Below are 26339 nucleotides of genomic sequence, written 5' to 3' on the forward strand. Positions count from 1 at the left end.
ATTTCGGTTATCATTGATTTTTTTGTTCTATGTTAGTATCGTTATCTGATAACCTTACAGTGCGATCAATTCAATACGTTTTCAGCACTGCTTTTTGATGTCAGGTCTGCGTTTGTCGTTTGAGCGCAATTTACATTGATATTTTGAATTTAGTAGCACACCGCAGCTCGTTATTGCATCAATATAATTATAAGTGCTAAAAACAGTATAAACAATTGTGATACATCAAGTAGTCTGCAGTTTGATGTTGTGTTTTAATTTCGGAAGTCTAATAAAATATTGGTTTTATATGAAATCTATGACTGTTGTCTTATTATTTATTTCAGAGAATATAGCTTGATTATTTAATATTGTTTACCGCCGTATTTGCAGATATTCTGCAATGAAGATAATATGGATTACCCCGTTATTACTGATCCAGAGTTACCGTAAGTTAAAAAAATCAATATTCATTTTATCGCATTTAGTCCATATATCTATTATATATAATTTATACACTTATGTTGTATTCCTATAAAAATTTTACACGATTACATAAATATATCAATTAAGTAAAAATGTACAATTTCATATATTACACCAAATCTATGAAATTTTCTACCAATATTAATTTTTTTTTGTTTTTTTAGTGTACATTTTTTTAATTATTTATTTACAAGTATGAAGTAGATATCTAAGTCTTAAATAAATGTTAGGTATTTTACATGATTAGTATAAAAGTATACGGTATATTTTTACAAAATACTTGTATTTTAAATTTTTAAGCGGAGTGATATATGCGTGCTTTATTTTAGATTCTAAGCGGAGCAATGAATGTATTGATTTTACCATGATGTGTGTTTTTATTTATTTTTTAATTTTTAATTTTTTTTTTTTTGTGTCTGTCATCACGTTTTGGGGCAGTAAAAGTGCTTCGATTTTTGACTTCAGTACCTCGTTCGAATTAAAGGAAAAACGGGAAATTTTACACACAATCAGTTTTCGACAAAATCGATTTTGGTTTTTGATATAACTTTAAAACAAATGGCCATATAGATATATTATGATATTTTTACCGAATGTTTATATAAGTATATTCTATCCACCATGATTTTTTTCAAAAATCTCGACTTAAATTAAACTATTTATAGTCATATAATATGCAATTTTCGATCATTATTAGTTTTTTTAAAATTAATATCGATAAAAATTTATTTGAGTAGAAAAGCTTGACAATTGAATACAAAACTTCTAATATATTGTTAAAATAGTAGTTGAAAAATAAAAGAAATACATAGTCACAATTATTTTCTAGAAGCATTCAAATTTTAATTTTGACAACATACGTAAAACTCACAAAAATTCACAAATTATTTTAAGCTGGAAATTCATAAAAAATTTTCTTTTTAAATCTAAGATTTGAAATTTTTTAATAATCTATAAATGTCCTAGACAGATAAACCGTCTCCGCTAAGAATCGTTTTTCGTATACAATGATATATACAATTTCATAGGATTCAAATTAAATTCCATCGATTACAGTAACCCACTTGTAACCTACTGTAAAGGCGAGCGACATCCACGACTTACCCGCTTTTTTTTGTGTTTAAATTGTCATCATTTTTTTCATCAATCAAAGTGTTTCAATCTTCAACTTTAAAATATTTTATGGCTTAAAAGAAAGTGAATCCAATTGGCAAAACTCAAAAGTAAAAAATGTAACTTTGGTAAAAATAGCGAATTTCTAATACAATGTTTCATTAATAATCAGAACAATTTTTATGCGCATTTTATGCGCTACCAGTTTTCAAACAAAATCAGTTTCGGTTTCTTTTTGTAATTATCCAAAAGACTTGAATTTTTCATCAAATTTCTGTATTCAAATTTTCTACTTATGGTATAATGTTTTATGTTGAATATATTATTGCGCTATTTAAATATACGATAAATTTACGATTTTTTTGATTTTAAACAAAGAAAAGAATTTATTGGTTTTACAATAATGATGTATGGTTTTTTAAATTTGTTTTTGTTTATGAATACACTTTTATTAGCAGAAAAAATGCTCTAGTCATAAACTTTGTTGAAGCTTTTAGTTTTGGCCTTCTAGGTCTTAGAAAATTGTATCTAGTAAATAATTTTGGATGATAAATTTGATAAATTTGATCAAAATCAAACTTAAGAAGTTCATAAAAGTATAATACGGATTTAAGCTCAATGTTTTTTTTAAATTATATAATGACTACAACTTATGAGAAACCTTGTATTAAATTTTTAATAAGTTTTTATGGTTATTAATTATAAAAAATAACTAATAAAAATAGAAATTATATTCTAACCATAAATAGCTTAAAATGAGTCAAAATATTATATTTTTAACATTTTATTGTATATAATATATATTATAAAATGCTAATATACAGTATACACATTCGGTGAAAATTCAATGCATCAACTGTACGGTTATTTTTTTTAGAGTTACACAAAATATCAAAATCTATTTTTTAAGAACTAGTTTTGCGTAATAACTTCTGTTTTCCTTATTTATTTTTATTTTTTTGTTCTTCCTATCTGTTTTGAATACTATTGGGAATTTTTCATTTCTGACTACTCAACATTCCAACTAAATTGATTTTTCTACCAGAAAAGATGCTGGAATAGAAAATCGGAACACTTTTACTGTCTCAAAGGTGATGAAGAATAAAACAAATATCATTGTAAGATCATTATATATTCATCACTTCGCTAAGAATCTATCTCCGATAGCTTCTCCTCCGTGTTTACGCCCATGGCCCATGATACAAATGTATCATTGAGACATTGAATTCTAGCTTAAAGCTTAACACATTTATTACAGTGACCTATTCAATGAAGAAGTACATTGATATCTACTATTATATCTTATACACTGCACACAGCAAAATGGTTACATATATATATATTATATATTATATTATATTATATTACATATTACATATATACGTATATACTTGACTATACTTGTGCGTAATTTTTTATTCTAAAATTGTCGATCAAACAATCTTACGGTCTGAAAAAGGTTTGAAAATTTAATATACTTTTCTACGTATATTATATAAAGTTATAAACCTAGTTCAAGATTTAATAATTTTATAAATATGAGCCTACATACCTTTATGGCTATTTTATAAATTATAATATACTACGTTATGCATATAGGTTAATAACATAAGTATAAGATATAATTGTTAAGTTATTATTATTGTATAATAATTGTTATAATTTTGGTTGTCATTCATTATGTTTATAAGTGTATACTCTTGACTTCAAAATATGATATAGTATAATATATTGTTCCCGCGCCCTTTCCTATACACACCTTCACTTGTATTAATTTTGGCGATAATCATTTTTGTGTATTTTACTATTTCCGCCGTCGTGCCGTAATATATAATACCTACAACATGTTATAAATTGTTAATTATTATTAAAATTTTGAACGATGATCTCGAGGTGAAGATGTGTTATAATAATAATGCAAAAAAATATTAAAAATGATTATATAAAAAAAATCGAATAAAATAAATAAACAAACATAAAAATATAATAAATAAATAAATAAATAAAAACATTAAAACCTGAAAATCATATTACATGCTGGTACATAAAAATAATCATTTATTAGATTTAAGCATCATAAAGATGTGATATCATGAATAAATGCAAAGTAATTTAAATTTAAAATAAATCTCAATTTTGACTTTCAATCTTTACTTTCCGAGGATTTCTTATATATATAAATATAAATGAATAATTGAGAACTTTTTAAAAAACAAATTAAGTAACATACTTACATATTATGGAAATGTATTAAATAGTATAGTTACGAATGCGGAACGGACATGTTTATTTGTGGAAATAAATTCTAGCTAAGTAAACAAATTATTGAGATAGAATAAATTTATTTTAAATTTAAATTACCTATTCAGTATTATTCGTGATATCACAATTTTATTATGGTTTAATTTTATGACTAGTTTTTTTTTTTTTTATTAAGCTATTTTATACACGGAATTCGATGATGTGTTTTTGATGGGATTATAATTATAGGTAACTTACGAGTACACCGTATGTGATATTACATATACCATATTATGCTGATATAGTTTAGTATAATATATTTATTAAATTATATTATATATATAAATAACAAATAACACTATATTAATACATATATTATAACCAGATGACTAAACACTATATTACTCGTATATTCATTAAGACAAATGTATCTTTATACATTTTTTATAATATAAAAATATAGGTATTTTTGAACCTAAATGTTGATAAATATTACATTATTAATACATTTCATCATAAATATAAATTATAATATCTCACCCTATACGTAAATTTAAATAGATTATTAAAATTTTATGTTGTAATACATATTGATATATAAGAGTATACTTACAACAACCAGCGATTGTCTATACTAATATATTATTTACATATACTGTATTTAGTATAATTTGGAATGTATATTTGATATGTATTAATATTATTATAATAAAAAGTAGTGCCTACTATAGTACTTACTGATGGCTTCTGCCTTCTACCTATTATAGTATAGCTAGGTAATAAGTAATATGTAGGTATATGCACATTATACATATTACTACTACACTAACACTAGTCACGATACAAAATAATAAACCTAGATTATTATTATGTTTCCTTCTCTACGATAGACAATATCGATACTAAATACTAGAGAATAAATAGAAACATATTCTATTTAAGTTATTCGTATCTTAAATTAATAAAATATTAACTGTTTGTAAATTTTTTCTCAAAAACAACTTCACAGATTTCGTAACAAGGATTTTGCCTTATTTGCCGTAACTATTCGTGCTTTTGAGTTATGCTAGAAATTTTGAAAATATTACGAGTCAGAAATATAGTTTTTGTTTAATTATTCCAAAAACATAGAATATTCGGAACAAGTTTTTTTTATAATACTTGTTATCAAAAAAATCGACTAAAAATAATGTTAGTTACGTGGCATTTCCGTGATGGTCTCGTCTCTCGTACAAGATTTAGTTGAAGACTACAATAATAGGGAGGCCAGGCGTAATTGAAGCAATACAAATCACTAATAAGGCTTATCGGATTACTGCTTTAAATTAAACACAAAAGTTATATAGTTCTATATATAACCTTCTAAGGTTGAAATGTTCGTTTTTGGATACAGTGATATGTCCAATATTGGATGTACTATATTATAGGTAATTATGAAGAATATAAGTTAAATTAGAAAACCGTGAATGTTAATCATTGATTAATAATCAATATAGGTATGTAGAATTGGGAGAAATTACTAAGTTCCTTTTAACGCTTTGGATGAAGACAATCAGACATATTTTAGATTCTGATCGGAGCGATGAATGTATTGATTTTACCATGATGTGTGTTTTTATTTATTTTTTAATTTTCAATTTTTTTTTTGTGTCTGTAATCACGTTTTGGGGCAGTAAAAGTGTTTCGATTTTCGACTTAATTACCTACTCGCTCGATCAGAAAAGTGAGTCTAATTGGTACTTCGGAAGGTCAAAAGTAAAAAATTCTCAACACTTTTCTTAATAATTATATTAGAATAAACAAACTAAAAATTAAGGGAAAAACGGGAAATTTTACGCACAATCAGTTTTCGACAAAATCGATTTTGATTTTTGATGTAACTTTAAAACAAATTACCTTATATACATGAAATTTTCACCGAATGTTTATATAAGTATATTCTATCCACCATACAATTTAAAAAAAATTTCGACTTAAGTAGAACTGTTTATAGTCATATATGCAATTTTCGATCATTATTAGTTTTTTAAAAATTAATATCGATAAAAAATTATTTGTCAGGTAAAAAAGCTTGACAATTTAATACAAGGCCCCTAACATATTGTTAAAATAGCAGTTGAAAAATAAAAATAATACAGTCACAATTTTTTTTACAAGCATTCAAATTTTAATTTTGACAACATACGTAAAAATCACGAAAATTTGCAAATTATTTTAAGCTAGAAATTCATAAAAAATGTTCTTTTTAAATCTAAGATTTGAAATTTTTTAAGACTATAATATATTCTAGACAGATAAACCGTCTCCACTCAGATTCGTTTTTCGTATACCATGATATTGGATTCAAATTTAATTCCATCCATTACAGTAATTCACTTATAACCTACTGTACAGCAAAGCAACATCCACGACTTACCCGCTTTTTTTTCTATAAACATACTTATTAGTTATTTTTATTTTGTTTTAAGAAAAATAAAGAATAATGAAAAAAGATTTTTATTAAAATAAATATATTATTTTTGAAATACCTGAGCCAAGCTCTGTCACCCGCTGCAGTGGTAATATAGTAGTACCTACTTATACTCAATTTAATTTACAGGTACAATTGGTTCACATTTACAAGATGATTACAACCAATATTCGTTATACCAGAAGAGACCTTTAAGTCCTCGACCATTGGATACAATGGCAGATTTAACCAACGACCTTGGAATATGTGTTTTGCGGGTACCTATACAGCAATTTTACACTTATGTATTTATAAAACCGTGACGGTTCGCTGACCGGGACGAAACTAATAATACAAAAATCATCCTTACCTTCTTATAAATATAAAAATAAAACTATTTAGTTTTAATAAAGAATCCAAACAACTTCAATTATAAAATTCACATTTATGACTGAAATGTCTGAAATCAAGGTTAAATCCATTTGTAATAATATTTAAGTAAATTAAATTTCTCAATTTTACTATAATATATTAGTTTAACTGTGCATGACATTATTTCCGTGATGTTTGCCACTCAAATTCAAAATTTGGTACTGGTTTAGCTTACGTCTGGCTAGAAAGTATTCTATTACCACTCAGGTTTGGTTAAATGTCTATCTATATCCAGTGGCGTATTTGGGGGGGGGGGGTGTCCTCCATGTCTTGACACCCCCCGACATTTAAAAAAAAGTCCTAATATATTGGACATTAGTGTTGTCACTTATTTTATAGTATACTATTTTTATCAAATGTAAAACTTCTTGTCAATTCCTAACATATTAATTTGTTAAAAAATTAATTCAATGTCTTTTTACATTAGTAAATAATACTAAAAATTTTGTTTGTGAGGTTCAATATAAATGTTGACACCCCCCGAGAAATCAACCAAAATACGCCACTGTCTATATCGTATTTTTGATGTTATTATTATTTGTTATTAAACTTATAATTAGTTTTATTTACACGGTAAATTATATATTTCTTAAAACTAAAAATTTAAAATAAATTCTATTTTATAAATAATAATAACAATAATAATTCGAAATATCTAGGTATAAAATTTTATTTATGCATATAATTATTAATAATAATCGTTATGATATTGAATATTCACAGAATATAATATTATACTCGTATATTATATTGGAAACAGAAAAGTTATAACTACGTTATTCAGAAAAGAAAAGTACAAATATTTAGTATATTTACTACTCAGTATCCCATTGGAGCATATTTGTATATTCATTAATCAATTAATTAAAAGTTATTACTGTTATTAGGTTTACCTACTTATTATAATATTTTTATTAATTTATAGAATTACTGCTATAAATTGTATATTTGTATGTAGGTACCTATTTAAAATTATATTTTGTATAGATTATTATAAATGATACATTAGTTAAATACACCTAATATATAATATATATATGTTGCTTCATATTTCTTATATTATATGTTTAACTTTTTAAATAAATAAATAAACTCAAACCCTAACTTCTTGTCAGGTGGCACTGCTGGGAGCCTTCCTTCTCTGTAACTAATGTTATTTTTTTTTCTTTTTAAGTCACCACACTTACTTATTATACACTGTATGTATAGATTGTAAATAAACTTTTATCGTCAATAAAAAAAAAAAAACTTTTTAAATGATGCTAATGAATAAATTTCCATTAGTTCCATCCTTTAAAATTTTTAAAATAATTAAATAGGTATATAGTTTAGTATTTTATAATGTTAAATATAATATCTGATTGTTAAAAATCAAAAATGTCATAGAATCAATTTAATTCAATTACCTATTATATCAGTTAAACCAGTTATACCTATGATGATAACCAATAACCATGCCACAACACATAGCAAAGTTTAAAACGTATTTCAGTAGGTACTTTAATATATATTATGTTTCAAAGGTAATAGCTGCTGGTGGTGCGATTGGAAATATTGCATTTTCTCCTTTTGGTTTAATGGCAGTATCGGTTTTACTTTACGAAGGATCGAGTGGGTATTCTGCATTGCAAATTAAACAATCCCTCAATTTACCTTGGGAAATTTTTGCTGTCAGAATCGGAGTTCGGGATTTAAATCGTTACCTTAAAGTAAATAGTTAAATGGTTATGTTTGTAATAAATTAAAGTGTTAATTGACGGATAAAATGTTGATGTTTTAGACATATTTCAAAAGTGATGGATTTTTGAATGGCCTAACTATGAGCAGAGAAGAAGTATGTCTTAGGCCACAGTTCAAAAGAGTACTTCGACTGTACGGCTTTGACGACCCCAATAGTTTTCTTTTCGATTCATGTCCCGAAAGTGCTACGACTACGATTCAACCACTGCAGCCTATGTCTGTTACTACACATGGTACTGTAGTAACGGAAATTACCCCAACTAGCCAGATAATTCAAGTTTCTACAAATTTTACGAATGGATCAGCTAGTGACGTATCAACGGCGGCGACTGAACTTCCAGCCAAAGTAACTTACCTGGGAGATGCTAGTTTCACTATATCGAATATCGATACAAACACCAATCTACCGATGAATTCTCAAACAGTCACAATGGTCGTTGACATTGATACACAACCTCACACAATGCCATTGGAATTATCAACTTATCAAGCAAAAACAACTTTTTTTATCAACGAACAAGAACCCAAATCATCTAATGAAATAGAAGTAACCAATACAGAATCAAATGAATTGTTAACAACTGAGAAAATCGTAGTAAGTACTACACCGATGACTTCTGACGATCCTATGACGGTGGCAGCTACGACAATTCTGCAAACAAACATTGATTACAAAAAAGGTGAATTTAATTCACCAATCAAGAGTATTATTGATACAACAAATAATATCAAATCACAGACAAGCCCTACAGACATTTTTACTACTATATGGCCACAGCATGAAAGAACAATCGAAGGTTCATCCTACATAACTACTGAAGACGTATTTACAAGTGTTAATGATGAAATTGTTTCACCCAGTAACTTTCGTGGTGTTACTTATGCTAAAAACCATCCGGATATTACGATAATTGCATCTACAGAAATCCCTATAAAAACTACCGTTAATAGCGACGTTAGTAGCGGGCTGAACACCGCAGTGGAAGATAAATACCTTTTTCTCAAAAACACCGTGGAAAGTGTGATCACCACAACTAGCGAATCAAATATAGACTTAGACGAAACGACTAAAAGCATGGATGTCGGAAGTACATCACAAATATTTCCATCAACAAAACCTATTTCTAACGACGATGGTATAACAGAGATTGAAACGAATACTGATCTTAAAAAAATAACTGATCAAACAACGTCATACACGAATCCTGAATTAAATAACAATCAAGTAACAACAGTTAATCAACATTTAACATCCTCAACAGATGTTCCATCGACAATCGTGAGTACAAACAACGTGACTGAAAACGAAATTATAAAAGAAGCAGAGTCCATTCAACAATATCAAATAGCCACTTTGGAAAAGAAGAGTGGAAGGTCTATAGAGTCTAATGATAATTTACCTACATTCAATGTAGAATTTGTAGTACGAAAAGAAGATGTAGGAAACAATAGCAATCATACAAAAAAAAGGACCATTATACAACCAGATAGGATTTTAACGGAATACCCATTAAATTCAGGCGTTTCAATTACACTTAGGAGATCAAAGAAGCGTAGAAGAAGACATTTGAATCAGTGTAATTTTAAAAGCTTAAAGCATACAGTACCTATATATTTCAGCTATATTATAACATATCGAGTAAAATATTACATTAATTTAACTTTTTAGATCAAAGGTACAATACAAATCGCAATCAATGGTTTAATGGTTACAAGACTTACGGATCACCATCTGGCTGGATCGACAGGTCGTCCAATCCATTTGAGTCAATTAATTTGTTCAATTCTGGCTATCAACGTATCCCATTTTTTACGTATACAGCTGTATTGCCTTTTGGATTTCTTTTCGAGTTAAAGTCACAAGTTATCGAGATACCCTTAGATGTACGTATACCATTATAAGTATTAATTTGAATTTGAAATATTAAGTGTAAAGTATTAAGAGTACGTAACAGGGGTATTTGTTGTCTCCGTCTTACCAGTGCGTATAATATATCAAACTTACGCTCAGCAGAACACTTGTAGCTCCATTAGTTTAAAAATTACAGTGAATCGACCTATTATGAAACTTGATGGTAAGAACATTATCTGTGTTTGTACGTTGGTTTTTTACGATAATTCAATTTTTAAGTGAGTTATGAGCATATAATATACAGTACATTAAAAATGCTCATAACTCACTTAAAAATTAAATTATCGTAAAAAAACCAACGTACAAATATAGATAATGTTAGTACTTTTACTATCAAGTTTCATTATAGGTCGATTGACTGTAATTTTTAAACTAAAGGTCAAAGGAGCTACAAGTGTTCTGCTGAGCGTAAATTTGTTATATTACGCACTGGTAAGACGGAGACAACAAATACCACTGTTCCGCACTCTTAAGTCTTAAGAGTAGTATTATCATGAGATTCCTATAATATATGATAATAATATATGATATATTGATATAATATAATAGCCAAAAATACCTATTTAAATACATTTCATTCTGATAGTTAATTACTAATATTATATTGAAAACAACAATATATCTATAGAATTCGTGTGTGCTTATGAAGTATATAAATTAAATCTTTTATTAACTGCTATTGCCAGGCCGATTTTACGATTACCCATTGACACAATAATATTCAGTTTTCCAATATTCTTTATGGAAAAAATTGATTGTTGTGAGAAAATATATTATTTACGAAGTGTTACAGTTAAGATATTTGTAATTAATTATATGTGGAGTTCATATATTATTATGTCTATTCAAATTAATTTTGTAATTTCCTGTCATGATTATCGTTCACGCAATAAAGAGCAAGAAATATTAATTATTATCATTAGAAGTTAGAACATACGACATGTAGTGACGCTAACAGAAATTTTCAACTGGTGGGTGGGCTTATTAATACACACACACATATATATATATGCTTTTACACAACATTTTTCGTAACCATACATAATAAAAATTAAAAGAACTACCTTTAATAGTATAATATATCATATATGTAATAATGATTTAATTTTAATACATAAATAAATACTATTCGTACGATGATTTTAACATTTTTCGTATTTAGTTAGTACCTACATCATTATATTATTTTACTTTAAAATAAGTTACATGTGTGATATTGATATAATATAATATTTATTTTCGGTTATATAAGATAAGATATTTTTGGGAAAAACAGTATAATGTGTTTTTTGTTGGTTTGTTGGTAGTACTAATTAGCTATGTTTTCCTATGACTTAAAAATAATTAAGAAACACTAGACACAGGAATCCTGAAATAAAAGATTTGAACTCCGACTTATGATGGCTATGAATAAATATATGTTAAATGTTTAACAGGATTTTGCATATTGTAATTATATTTTGTATTTAAACATGCTTTTTTAATGATAAGTATAAAGAGTAATGAAGGATTACATCATATACCATAAAATGAATATGTGTCATTTCGACGCGGCAATCTTGACGCACGTCAAATGGACGCGGCCATTTGGACGAACGACAATTGGACGCATACGTCATTTCGACGCATGGAATTTTGACTCCACTACTTTTAGGCGCAAGTCAATTTTGACGCAAAACAAAAATATAATTTTATACTTATTATAATACGTATAATATAGTAAAATAATACGACATTTTGTTTAATGCTCGATAGTCTTTCTTAACAATCTTATTTAACAATAAATATAAGTTTGAATTTGCTTAATAATATTGAGCCACATAAGTATAGGTTAAAAAAAAAATAGTTTATAAAAATAAAATATTTATAACATACATAGGTATTAGCCAATTTCAACGTAGAAACCTGGTATCTATATATCTGTAATCTAAATCCCGGACGAAAAGACTTTTTGACCGATTACCTTGTAATCTTTATATTGTAGTTTGTTAATTTTTATGGTCACATAAATGGTACACATAAAATTATATTTTTGTTTTGCGCCTAAAAGTGGTGGATTCAAAATTCCATTTGTCGAAATGACGTATGCGTCCAATTGTCGTTCGTCCAAATGGCCGCGTCCATTTGACGTGCGTCAAGATTGCTGCTTCGAAATGACGGGACACCCCATAAAATGTTTACTCTGGTGTAAATAATAAGTTCTAAACACTTCTGTACTGGTATGTTTATATTGTTTGACATATTTTTGTATATTTGTTGTATATATAGGATCCAAAGTATACGTTGATGATACTTATGCCGAACCATCCTGATGGTCTGTCCGAGCTGTTGCTGCTACTACCGTCCATGTCATTGCGTAACATACACAATTCTCTGAAACCGACGGCTGTTCACGCGACCGTGCCCATGTTCAAATACACGGCCAAAGTGGATTTGACTTCAGCTTTACAACAGGTGATTGACCGCTGAGATCGAGATCATTTCGATGAAAAAAACTTAACTCCTTAATACAATATGTACATACTCCATATAGATATATTATTATATTATAATATACATTCGTACATATTTGATATTATTTATAACTAAATAAAAAATTCGCACAATAAATACACCTATGTGTTCATTACTCGGACAAGCAGACCGTGCAATTTAGTGTTGAGATCGTAGTCTTCTTTAGTTTCTAAATCGACATTAGGTTCAAGGGCACTACTAGGCGTCAAAGACCCACCACGAAGCCAGCCACTCAATCATTGTTATTATTCCATTATTATTAAGTTACTTATTCGTTATTTATATACCACACGTCCCGCGTGTACAAAATAAATCGTATGGACTATGAAATACAGTTCGTACAGTCGTACGTAAAAATATAATAGACAGTGTAGGATTGTCAAGGTTAAAGAAATGGTACTCGGTTAAGGGAGGGAGAGGTCAGTCGGAAAACTTAAAAATATTTATATAGATATAGTTCATGTTATCATCAAGTTTTTTTTTTTGTGTTTTTCCGGGCGCATTAAATTGACAGCAATCCGTTGATAGGTAATAATGTTGGTCAAAAACTCAAAACTTATCAATATAATATTATTTTGGCGTACCACACATGAGTTTAATTTTTAATATTATAAATGATATTAAGCTATTTATAATTATTTATTATTATGTATAAATATACGAGTATAATATTTTAATCCATATAATAATTATGTATAATGAACTGCATATGGAAAATCAATCAACTTTTTAAGCTCTAACTTTGTATAACCACTTGCGAACCTGCATTTTAACTCCCTCATATAAAATTTACTTACATATGAACCCAAAATCTTTCGATCAAAGATTTAAGAGGATACGGTGTTTATTGACTTCTATATATTTAATTTTGTTGTACAGCAGTAAATAATTGACGTTTTATATTATACATGCCTTATGGCTTATAAAAAGCTAAATTTATAGGTATTATACGAGTATGTAAACGTTATAATCCAACAACTTCTTGTAGTCTTTTTTCGGTCACTATCAACTTTTATATAATATCTATGTGATTACGTATTGTACTCTTGTTGAATGATTACTTTAATTATGAAAATAAACAACGTACCTACTATAACTATAATAATCGCAATGTTTTTCGATTCACAGATCGGCATCCATGATGTTTTCTACAGATACAGGGCAGACCTATCGTTCATGTCGCCGGACGCTAGGCTGTTCGTCAATTCGATCCAACAAGTAGTGTCTGTGACGGTGAAAAAGTACAACACGCCACCGGGTAAGTGCCAAGTGGTCAGGGACGAGGTGTACTAAATTCCCGTTTATATATAAATAATACCTATATAATAGTTATAATATACTCATGTCTCATATATAGATAAACAGAAAATAGTTTATTTTCACATGCAACCAAGCAGGTAATTGCTGCATATATAAATATAGTCATCTGTTTGATTGTATTACTTAGGTATATTATATTATGCGTTTAACGAGACGTTTTCAAATACGAATGAACATTATATATACCTTTTGTAAACTTACATAATGTTATGAGGCTTATGACACTTATAGATTATATTATATATTATTTATATATACCCGTAATACGCGTAGGAACGCAAACAGTGACCATGAAAAATCGTATTTAGCCATTTAGGTATCCGTCACCCGTTTGAAATCGGATTCGCGGACGCGGGTGTCTACAGTGGTCGGAAATCACCAAAAAAACTTTCCACCGCGTCTAATCGCCACTGTCCTTCAGCCAATGCAACGTACATTATATTATGTTAAACTATCAATTTTATGTGTGGTACTACACTTGTACTTACTATAATCAATATACTATATACACCTTAGGTATAATACCTACATACATAATATATTATATTATACTATAATATAAATATAATATATAATATATAGCCACATTGGTAGGTTGCGAACCTTATGAGTTATGAGTAATCAATAATTATATTATAGCTTCAAATAATTTACTTACAAGCTACGATGCATTATTACGAAGGTTTCGATTCTTTAGTATTTTTCGTATATCTATATACAATATCGCAGCAAATAATTTATATATTTTCTTTATCGATCACGACTTTTTAATTCCTAGCGTTACGATTTCCCTGTTTTCTGGATATTATCTATATCACTTGACACCTACGCATCTATGATATACCTAATTGGTACCTATAATTATTTAGAATGATGCTATACAAATTTCTTTCGATTGATATTTTAGGTCATATGAACTTATGAACTTAAATAGTTAAATAGGTAGGTACCTATAGTAATAATAATAAATTATATGCTAACATCTCAATTATTATATAATTATTGTACATTTATATCTACTATTCGTCTATCCTTGTGTGGCGAGTGCAAGCTTATCATCGCCATAGCACAATAATGCTCCTATTTTAAGTTGCACCAGACCAACGAACACCTTTCTTTGCTGTCGATACAAAAGAAGACATAGGTAAAGGTATTAGGTAATAATGTGTGAACATAAAAATATAATATTATTATATGCAGTTTATAGGTACGTCGACTATTATTGAACGGCGTGTAGAAAATAATAGATAGATATTTTAATGTGTTATACTAGGTGTCTTGGCACGTGTAAGTACGCTATTTTACGTCACAGCTTGCATGTGGGCATAATCAAATAAGATTATTATATGTATTTTATATACCTTCGATATATTTATATAGTATTAAATAAATACTTTTTTGAACTCCGTGTCCGTATACATACAACATTTTCTTCTCGGTTGATCGGTAAACCGAAACGAAGTAAACACACATTGTCCTCATATACGACATGCAATTATATTGTCTTGAGCAAGCAATCGATCAGATCGATTTTTTTTACGATAAAAAAAATCAGAGTTCAAACGTTATATTATTATGTATTACATACGTTATACCTATACTTATATTGCGTCATTTGTGGAGTTTTGTGTAGGTACTTAAATAAGAATTCGTCCTTTATATAAGTAGATACCTATAATATATAAAACATAAATACTACAATGTACCTATATATTATTATTAAATTTGTATTTTGTAGCCTGTAGTTATGCGTTAGATCATGTTAACTATAATATCAGCTGTCTAAACGTTATATATAGGTACATCGATTAAAGATATATTTTAAATTGTGGTTAGTGCATATCTATGCTTCGAATTTATGGAAGCAATCAAAATATTTTATTTAGACATTTAAAAATTTGGTATCTACTTGACTACGTATACAGTATGTCCCAAAAAACAAGGTGCGTTTTATCACTGATTACTCTGTAAATATCTTTTAATTATGCTTGTGGGATATTAAATTACACTAATCAATCATAAATTCATATGAGTTAAAAATGTTTTAACTCATGTATTTTGCGCATGTGTAACAAAACTTAAATTTTAAAATGGCAACCTCTATTTTAAATATAGTTTTTGGATTGATCGATTTTTTTGATAATTTGATGAATCAACTTTTGTTGTAAACTCAAAATTGGCTAAATTATAACTATGTAAGGTATATTTAAAAATCTTATTAAATTTGAATTTTTTGAATTGTTTCTTATTATTTAATATTTATAAATTATTATTCCATTTTATTGTTACACATTATGAAATAACATAATGTAAATAAGTATTTTAAGGAAACAAAATTCTAAATTTCTTATTTTTTTTTTTAACAATACTATAGATAGATTTTTAAAAAGAGCATATTTCTTAATTTTCACGCACATACATATATGCATATGTTAGAATATAATATTTTCCAAAAAAATTAATCTTTGCCTTTCTTAAGCTGAGTATTTTAATAATAGGTAATATTGAATATAAAACTCAATATTATTTAACTCAGATATTTATTGTTAATTGATATCATCAGAATCGACTTTTAATTTAACGGCAACGGTGCGTTGTGCATTTAATAAAACTTTAATAATCTATTGCACTAATACTCAAATGCTCAGTTTTATTTTTTAACTATTTTTTCTATTTAATAAAATATCAAAATACAGTTATATTCATACTTGAAATGTGATAAATCAATTTTTTCCATATTTTACATTTCTTTTAGACTTTAGTGCAATCAATAACAATTTTTTTTTTAGAATTTAGAATTTAGAATTTTTATGAATTCTTGTGAAGATTCATTAATCTTTTTTGTAAATTCGACATTTTTTCAAGCATATTTTAAATTGTTCGTGCATATTTTTTTCTTTTATAGCTCTTTTAACTTACAAGCACTTAGTATGATCAATGATAAAACTAAATTCAAACTTGAATAATGTAAGATTTAGTTACATGGGAAATATTGTATAAAATTTATTTTAATTTATGTAATCTATTACAATATGTCTTTTATTTTATTATGTTTATATTATATTCTAAAGTAATCTAATATTAAAAATTGTAGATTATAAAAATATAAAAAGACTTCAAAACTTAATATGACCCACCCAACCAACCACCAAAAACATAATCACGACCCATAGTTTGGGAACCTTTAAAATAAGACATCACATAAGGTCATAAGGAGTTGTTTATTAAATTATATGTTATCAATGAATATTTATATAAAATTAGGTAAATAATCTGGTATTTTTAGCAGGGCGTAGTCTGTACGACTGTACCTACTTACTTATAATTAAAAATGGATTTTCGATTTTGTCTGTAATACCGCACCTTATGTTACCTACCTAAGAAGTCCGTAACATTACATACCTATTACTCTATATTAATCAACAAGACTTCATTGACTTCAATATACAATTAAAATATATCAATATCCATACTTCCTCTGAGAGGAATCCTATCACTAACACAAATTTCATAAAAATTCAATACAACACTTTCACTTACATAAGCCTCCTAAATATCTAAGCTCTCTTCATGCACATTAGCACATAACTTGACGACGACCTTCCCCGTCGGCTCACACGTGAATCGCCACATGATTAATTCATTAATTTTTAGTATCTATTATATTAAGGAAAATTACCCCCTAAGTTTTTATATATTTGTAGTAGTGTCGATGGACCCTCTCTTAACTCAAGCTGCCATGCCACTTCTAAAACACAAAATTTAATTAATGTCAACTTATTTGCTTATTGTATACGGATTGTATATCTATTTTATAAATAAAAAATAATGGATAAAAATGTAGTAGAATTCGAAGTCAATATAGCCATGCCATCGATAGGCACTTGCAGATGTTAAGATTTTAAGAGAGGGAAAGTGGATTCAGTCTCTTACCTATGTAGACTGCATTTAAAAGGAGCTATCTTTAACTACTAAGAAAAATATTGGTAATAAAATTAATGTTTGTTTGTTTTTATTAATATTATAAAAGAGGGTATTATATTTTAAAATTGTTCATATTAAGTTGTATATCATATATTACTACCCATCGCCGGTAATAAAGGTAGCTGGTAGCTTGATCCCTATGATACTCCATATCATACTTTTGTACTAAATATTATCTTAGAAAATTTTAATATTTTTTGATTCCAAATTAAAAAGTACGTGAGTATGTCTCATTTATGGCGATTTGCTGCATGAACTTCTTACCTAACCTAGCAACCTCCAACCAATTACTATTTTATTACGAAAAAAAGAATCGTATTTGTTTTAATCTGCGTCCCATTAATTATTTAAGAAGACAATAGGGATTCACTACTGCGTGTCTTCCCACGTCGCCGAAACCCAATTTGCCGAATCCCAATTCGCCGACATCCCAGTTCACTACTGTGATATCCAATATCTCTATATAACTAGCTGATGCAAAGAAAAATTAGTCTAACAAATATATAAAACCATCCTAACACTATTGTTGCTTAAATGTATGCCTGTTAGCTGTTTTTTAATTTAGATATTACCATAACAGGCATTAGAAATTCGGTTAATAGAAGAGATTTGCCAGACAAAAATCATTTAATTCCTATATTTATTTATTTTTCGTGTTATTAATACAAAAAAAAAACGAACAATACGATAAGTAAAAAAACGTCCTTAGAGCCAATTATGCACGATAGGGTATAGGATTAAGCATTGAACATTGCTATATTATAACATATACGATACACTATATACGCGGAAGGTAATGCAATAGTTCTATTTTGATCTTCTAAGGCCAACGTTAACACACCGTGAAAATATCTGTTATCCAGAGACCTTAGGTTTTTCGGTAGCATCGCCAATACCGGGTCCTTCCCCAGGAATTAAGTATATCGAACAGATGTCGGGCATCCGTTACATGTCAGGTCAGAGGAGCTCAAACATTTTTAACTTCCATGTGAAACTGAAAAACTGTTAACAATTCTTACGTTTTTCGTATTTCATCTAGTTACGTTAAGGTGGCCTATAACTAAGTTTTATTTTATTTTAATGCGTCAGCTATACTAATATTATTGTTCTCCAGTAATTGATGTCTCGACCATATAGTTTGATATTCGTAGTATAGTCTTAAATGGCCTATCATGTATAACTATAACAATTTTGGACAGCTTAACCCTTCTGATGTCTCGTAATCGCTCATGATTACACTAGTTACATTTTCCATGACAAATATAGTGTTAAAAAAAAAAAAAAAATAGGCTGCAATAGAAGGGATATGTATCCACTGTCTTTAGTATATTATTATGTTAGTGTAACTTAAATTTAAACTTACTATAACTAGTATAGTACTGTATACACTCAAAACAACCATACATTTGGACAATCAATGTGAACCTCTTGATAATCCCATATAAATAATGAGAAGTTGATGAGTGTTGATAGCTTTATTTTTTATTAAATTTAAAAACTACAATATTATATTATAATATATGGCAGTAAGTTTAACTGCAGAAGTAGCACTATAGGCATTTATTCTCTGATTATTATTTAGTACATAAGGTTTTTTTTTTTTATAAACTTTTATTATCAATAATTTCAAACTAAAAACTTATCTTGAATGAGCACTTATTTATGGTATGCACAGAGGCGGATTTATCTTTTTTACGGCTATAGGCACCAAAAATTTGCCGCTCCTATAATATTAATAGGTGAAAAAGTTACAATACCCCTACAAATATTTAATATATAGACAATAGTAGTGGACATCCATTTTAATTTTTAGACTATTTTTTTCGCCCGAAGTTATTTAGCCTACTTTGAAAAAAATGTCAATGGTTGTTCACTGAATTTGAATAAAAACCAAAAAACCTACAATGATAATTTTTATTAATTATAAACCATCATTCATCAATAATAAAATAAAACTTTAACCATTGTTAGGAGCATTAAGTAAAATGCTACAATTTACAATATTTTTTATAATAAAAAACTTTATTTTTTTAATACCAAATTTTTGATTATTATTATCATTATTCGTTACAGTTCTGAGTTCATAATAACAACATAGGATTGTCGTATGTCGAATTAGTAATATAGTGTGGCAGTGTGAGTATTTATTTTTATCGAAATTACGACGACGCGCGACTTCGATTCCCGATAAGAATAATAAAACCATTGTTGCTTTATATATTATTATGACCCATGCGGGCTCTGGGCGGACTATACCGAAGTGTTAAAATATATAGTATTATCAAAAACTGTTTTCTATATAATTGTTTACTATAATATTTATAGGTAATGACTATAAATTATAATGAACCAAAATAGATTGGTATAATGAATATCATATACGATGTACTATATGTTTGATGTTTTTTAATAAAACACTACAAAATTGCCGCCCTAGGCAGCTGCCTACAATGCCTAATGGGAAATCCGCCTCTGGGTATGCACACAATATTATGACAAATACATTAAATTGGGAGTTATGAATTAATTTATATAACTTTTTTTAATGCTAATATAATGATATGCAATTTTGTCATCAATTGTTCATTTTAAATATTTTTCAGTATATGAAATCCAGCGCAAATATGTGGAACATGATTTTGTTGTGTCAAAACCATTTGTTTATTTTGTGATGGACATACACACCAAAGTCAGTCTTATAGCTGGAGTAATAACCGATCCACTAGCATCACCAATTTGGATTTAATACTCTTAAAATTGGATTGTAGTGGTGCATCTTGCATTAATGTGATTTCATAAATTAAGATTGATAACAGTATTATGTTTAGGTATTGATTTGTAAAAATAAAAATACAACATGTAAAACTAGTTGTGTCAAAAAAACATTTGTTATTTAATAATGTCAGAACAATACAAACATTACAAAATAACATTTATTTATTTGCCTTTCTTGGCCTTGATCTTCCTGTGGTAAAATTCTAATTCTTTGCCTTCCAAGATGTAACCATCAGCACGTCCACATTGACCAGGCCTGCTTCCCAAACATGCTAAATAATACATACAAAAATTAATTTCAATGTTGTTTTTAATTAAAATGTATAAGAAGTGTCTAGAATGACAAATATTATGAAACTTAAATATTCAAGTTATCAACATTAATTTAAAATTCAGTGAAAGTTGATTTTGCAGGTATAACCACTCGTAACACAATAATATTCTTAAAGCTTATAACACAAAAGCAATACTCAGAAAATATAGTTCATATTTCATATAAAAATCATATTAACGAGATTTCTTAAACATCATTGTATTGTTGTATAGTCAGTGTTATATTTTAAACAATATTTTTTCAACATCCTGAATTGAAGCTTTGTACATAAATATAGTTCAGGGTAACTATGAAAACATCATAAGATAGGAAGTTTTACCCTATCTTAAATTACAATGTGTCATCATAACATTTATGTTAAGAACTCAATATTAATATTTATTAAAAACGCTCAGTGTAACTATGACAAAAATGTTCATATTATTGACTAGTATTAATCAAAACGATTTATACCAAAAATTTCAATATCACCACTAAAAGCTTAAGAATCATCATGGCGTTTGATTTTTTTGTTCTTAAAATTAGTAATATTAGATGGTACTTACCTAATAAACGAGAAGTTTGGAACTGTTCATCAATTGCAGGTTCTACTTTGGCAAAACGTTGCCTTTTCTTGTATTTAACTTCAGCCTTTGTTGATCGCTTCTTATTCAAAATAGCATCTTCCGCTTCAGTCTTTAAATAAATTAACAGTTTGTAATTAATAAATTGAAAAAATAATTTTTTTAACATTATGGTAGGTAGAAAATATGATATTGAACCATTTTAAATTTTTCAAGAATAAGGCAATTTTTCTCTCTAGCCTTTTAAAACTTAACATTAGGTCGCTGCAGAATAAATTATGTCCTCTTAGTTGTATCAGGAATCTAAATATTTCTCATCATTGAGATTTAAAAGTTATCTTATAAACAAATATCAAAGAAAATATTTAATGCACAAGATAATCTACACATTTCTGCTCTCAGTTAGTACACAGTCATCAATATTATCAGACGGCAATTCCTATCAGAAAGGTTCATCATAGCAGAATTTTTATTTAACTTATTATCAGAGCGCTGCGGAATAAGTCATATCCTCATATGATTATTTCAGGAACCGAATAATTACTCATCATATGTATTCGAATGTTAAAATATTATAAGTACACAAATATAATAGATATCTTTTAATTCTTAATGGTTACAAATTTGAATAGTATATTCACATTTTTGCTCTCAGCTAATAAACGGTCATCAATTATCAGACGGCAATTCCTATCAAAAAGGTTCATCATAGCAGATTCTTTATTTAACTTATTATCAGAGCGCTGCGGAATAAATCATATCTTCATATGATTATTTCAGGAACCGAATAATTACTCATCATATGTATTCTAATGTTAAAATATTATAAGTACACAAATATAACAGATATCATTTAATTCTTAATGGTTACAAATTTGAATTGTATATTCACGTTTCTGCTCTCAGCTAGTACACAGCATCAATAATATCAGACGGCAATTCCTATCAGAAAGGTTCATCATAGCAGATTCTTTATTAAACTTATTATCAGAGCGCTGCGGAATAAGTCATATCCTCATACGATTATTTCAGGAACCGAAAAAATCACTCATCGTGTAATATATTCCAATGTTAAAATATTATAGGTACACAAATATAACAGATATCATTTAATTCTTAATGATTACAAATTTGAATAGTATATTTACATTTCTGCTCTCAGCTAGTAAACGGTCATCAATTATCAGACGGCAATTCCTATCAAAAAGATTGATCCTAGCAGATTCTTTATTAAACTTATCATCAGAGCGCTGCGGAATAAGTCATATTATCCTCATATGAATATTTCAGGAACCGAAAAATTACTCATCATTTGAATTTGGACTTAATATATCATTACATGAAAATGGATGTGTGCTCTCAGATAGTACACGGTCATCAATTAATCAGACGGCAATTCCTATCAATAATGAAGGTTCATCATAGAGCAATACAAACTGTAGTGTATCATGTATGATAATATCACATGTGAGTTAACATTTTTCATTAAATAAATTAATACTAGAAAAATAATTATTAACTTAATATTAAAAAAATACATACTAATTTCGTAGTCTTCCTTCTTCCAATAGGTAAGGCATAATGGCCTTCATACCATTGACGGAATGGTGTCGCATCAATAACTACAATAGCGTTCTTAACCAAAGTTTTGGTTCTGACCAACTCATTGTTTGATGCATTGTAGACAACATCAATGATACGAGTTTTAGCAGAAATACCTAGGGCAAATAAGTATATTATACAATCAGGAAAAAAGTATAAAATTAATTTCATAGTTTAACATACCTTCAGAACCCCATGAAAAATTTCCTTGATCTAATCTTAATGCTCTGTATTTCTTGTTACCTCCCCTGGTACGAACAATGTGTACACGGCGAGCTCCAAGCTAAAAATAATTAAGAGTAATATAATAAAACTGATATATAATATTTATAGTACCTATTTTAACAACAATAGCTAGAAATGGATATAGAAATTTTAACTTATTCGAGGATATTATTACAAACTAATATATTTGATCATAATTTAATTTATTGTTATAAATAAAAGTTATTTTTTTCAATATTATTATATAACAGAAAACATATAATAATATCAAGACAATTATTCAGTCTATTTCAGGATATTAATAAGCGGATAGATAAAATTAATCATTAATTCTTCAGTATAACTAATCTCATCATAAATAGACGAAAATTGTATTTGATCACAGCTCAATTAAGTTTGGAATAAAATTAATTCCATAAAAAAATCTAAAATAAATACATAATTCGTGATTACTTAAAGCAATTTAACAATTTAATCATTTGTTACAAAATAATTAAAATAATTTTTAGGAATGGTTTTTTTAATTAATGTTCAACTAATATAACATTTATGTTAATCATTATAACCATTTAAATTTTTTGACTTTTTGTTCATTAGTTTGTTTTTTAATATTTTTATGTAACAAAAAAAAGAACAATATTATCAAGAAAAAACCTATACTAGTCTATTTCAGGATATTAATAAGCGGATAGATTGAATTAATCATTAATTCTTCAGTATAACTGATCTCATCATAAAAAGACAAAAATTAACTAAGTTACCTACACATTGATAACATTTAGAATTAAAAAGTAATTTTTGGCAAATATATTAAAATGCTTCAAATAATATTAGTTCATGAAAAAATAAACAGTGTAAATATATAATTTATAGATCTAGAAGCAAGTTTATATCAGAACGTTAGAGGTGAAAAATATAAAATATCTTCATTAATACTCGGATACAAGTCTCATCATAAACAATTCTTTAAATTATAGTTACATAAAAGTACTGTATAGATTAGTATACTATAGAATATTCCTCATATTCCTAACAATAACAATATATAGTCTATATCAGAATATTAATAAGCGGATAGATTAAATTAATCATTAGTTCTTCATATAAACAAATCTCATCATATATAGACATAATATAGACTACTGTTATAGCTCAATAAAATTGGAATAAAAAAAACAATCAAAAGTTTTTAAATTATTATTTGTTAACGAAGAAATATTGTTTGAAAGATAATAAATTGTAACTTTTAAAAGCATAATATAAATCAGAACGTTAGAGGTGAAAATAATGAATAATATCTTCATTTGTATTCGGATAGAAGTCTCATCATATATAGGTACTCTTGTCGTTAAAATCAAAGGTACATGGAAATACAATATTGAAATATCCAACAATAAACTTTTAAAAATAAAAACCAAATACCTAAATTTAGCAAATCAGAACGTTAGAGGTGAAAAATATTAAATATATCTTCAAAAATATTCAGACAAAAGTCTCATCATAAATGCTAAATTTAATTATTATTCACAATGTAGCTCAATAAGATAATATATAGTTCTTAGTATAATAATAATATAAAAGTACATTGAACATAGATCAAAAAAGCATATCAGAACGTTAGAGGTGAAAAATAAATTATGAATATCGTCATAAACATTCAGTCGTTCGTCTCATCATCAATGCAATTAAAATATATATTTTAATAGAATACTTTTAACAAGTTTTGATTGATTAACTGTTAGCAAACCGAAGAACTTAACGTATCAGATGATTTCAGAAAACATATCTTATAATTAGTACAAATGTTATACCTTGGTATTGGCGGCTGGACGACCTAATTCATACTTCCTCTTCTTGCGGAGAGGCTTGCGCTTGCCTCCGGTCTTCCTGCGTTTATGCCATGTATCACGGGATATACCTTAAACGAAAAACGTTGACGTTATTAGGCTGCACGAGTGTCTAATAGATAACTGCAAGTAATATTTTGGATAAATTAAATTATGTGCGCGAGACATCAGGACCTGATCAAAACGATAAAAAAGAGCTGCCATCGACAAGACATTAATTGAATAAGAGTAGTTCAAAAGTGTAAATGAAATATTTAAGCGGATGTAAATGGATGAATTTTACTTACCCATCTTGTGTCTCTGACGTTAGTGTAACACGACGGGAAAAACGAAAAGAACGGCTAGGTCGACTTACAGAATGTAAACAAACTGCACGACGACTGATTTTCAAGAATTTCAGACATGCAGGTTATGTCTGACCACGGTATAAGTGGGAGGGGCGAGATATGTACCGAACGTTACCATTATGGTTAATGACAATAATTTATTCCGGAAACGTTCTTTGGTAAAATTATTGTTGTATGGTGAAATTGAAAATGACGTGCAATTTTGTTGTCGATGGACGATGACCATACTAATATAATTTTTTTAATTCTCAAAATCTTTTAAAAATAACTAGTAATTTCAATGTTTTATATTTTATCAACATTTATTCCATGAAAACTATACTATAGATTAAATTGGTAGAAAGACAATATTTAAGGTTAAACTATCAAGATTTTCAAGAAGAAGAATTCGATGCGTTTCGATACGTACCGACTCGTATCGAAGTCTAAGACCGGTACAGGCCGGTACGTATCGCTTGTATAGTGAACGTGTATCT

General features: G+C 27.7%; 2 protein-coding genes across 3 annotated transcripts; one reads left to right on the forward strand and one right to left on the reverse strand.

Moving 5' to 3' along the window:
- The first annotated feature begins 164 nt into the window (after positions 1-164).
- On the forward strand, positions 165-21102 carry LOC107166641 (uncharacterized). Of its 2 annotated transcripts, XM_089218576.1 has the most exons (8): positions 165-428; positions 6419-6546; positions 8224-8409; positions 8481-10017; positions 10110-10324; positions 12621-12806; positions 13995-14124; positions 20774-21102. In XM_089218576.1, exons 1-8 carry the CDS (start codon positions 383-385, stop codon positions 20914-20916), a joined length of 2571 nt encoding a protein of 856 aa, XP_089074702.1. In that variant the 5' UTR covers positions 165-382; the 3' UTR covers positions 20917-21102. The 2 variants fall into 2 exon arrangements, with proteins under 2 accessions (XP_089074702.1, XP_089074703.1); XM_089218577.1 differs by lacking the exons at positions 13995-14124; positions 20774-21102 and having other exon boundaries at positions 8481-10043; positions 12621-12783.
- On the reverse strand, positions 21037-25960 carry RpS8 (ribosomal protein S8). The gene is made up of 6 exons (XM_089218580.1): positions 25804-25960; positions 25481-25587; positions 23628-23727; positions 23385-23560; positions 21825-21954; positions 21037-21217 (listed from the first exon to the last, which is right to left on the reverse strand). The coding sequence occupies exons 1-6, from the start codon at positions 25805-25807 to the stop codon at positions 21108-21110; spliced, it is 627 nt and encodes a 208-aa protein (XP_089074706.1). The 5' UTR covers positions 25808-25960; the 3' UTR covers positions 21037-21107.
- Between the last annotated feature and the right edge of the window lie 379 nt (positions 25961-26339).

This window comes from Diuraphis noxia, unplaced genomic scaffold, assembly GCF_037042655.1.
Source record: "Diuraphis noxia isolate RWA-SAM2 unplaced genomic scaffold, SU_Dnox_SAM2 contig0002, whole genome shotgun sequence".
In the NCBI taxonomy this organism is placed as follows: Eukaryota; Metazoa; Arthropoda; class Insecta; order Hemiptera; family Aphididae; genus Diuraphis; species Diuraphis noxia.

What these genes read in the sequence shown, in the direction of transcription:
- LOC107166641 (XM_089218576.1), top strand. Translation starts at nt 383, where the DNA reads ATGAAGATAATATGGATTACCCCGTTATTACTGATCCAGAGTTACC. An exon ending in ATTACTGATCCAGAGTTACC is followed by an intron (nt 429 to 6,418) that starts GTAAGTTAAAAA and finishes TTTAATTTACAG; the next exon opens with GTACAATTGGTTCACATTTA. An exon ending in AAAGTACAACACGCCACCGG is followed by an intron (nt 14,125 to 20,773) that starts GTAAGTGCCAAG and finishes AATATTTTTCAG; the next exon opens with TATATGAAATCCAGCGCAAA.
- RpS8 (XM_089218580.1), bottom strand. An exon ending in GTCCAGCCGCCAATACCAAG is followed by an intron (nt 23,728 to 25,480) that starts GTATAACATTTG and finishes AATTATTTTTAG; the next exon opens with CTTGGAGCTCGCCGTGTACA. An exon ending in GAAGGAAGACTACGAAATTA is followed by an intron (nt 21,955 to 23,384) that starts GTATGTATTTTT and finishes ATTTATTTAAAG; the next exon opens with ACTGAAGCGGAAGATGCTAT.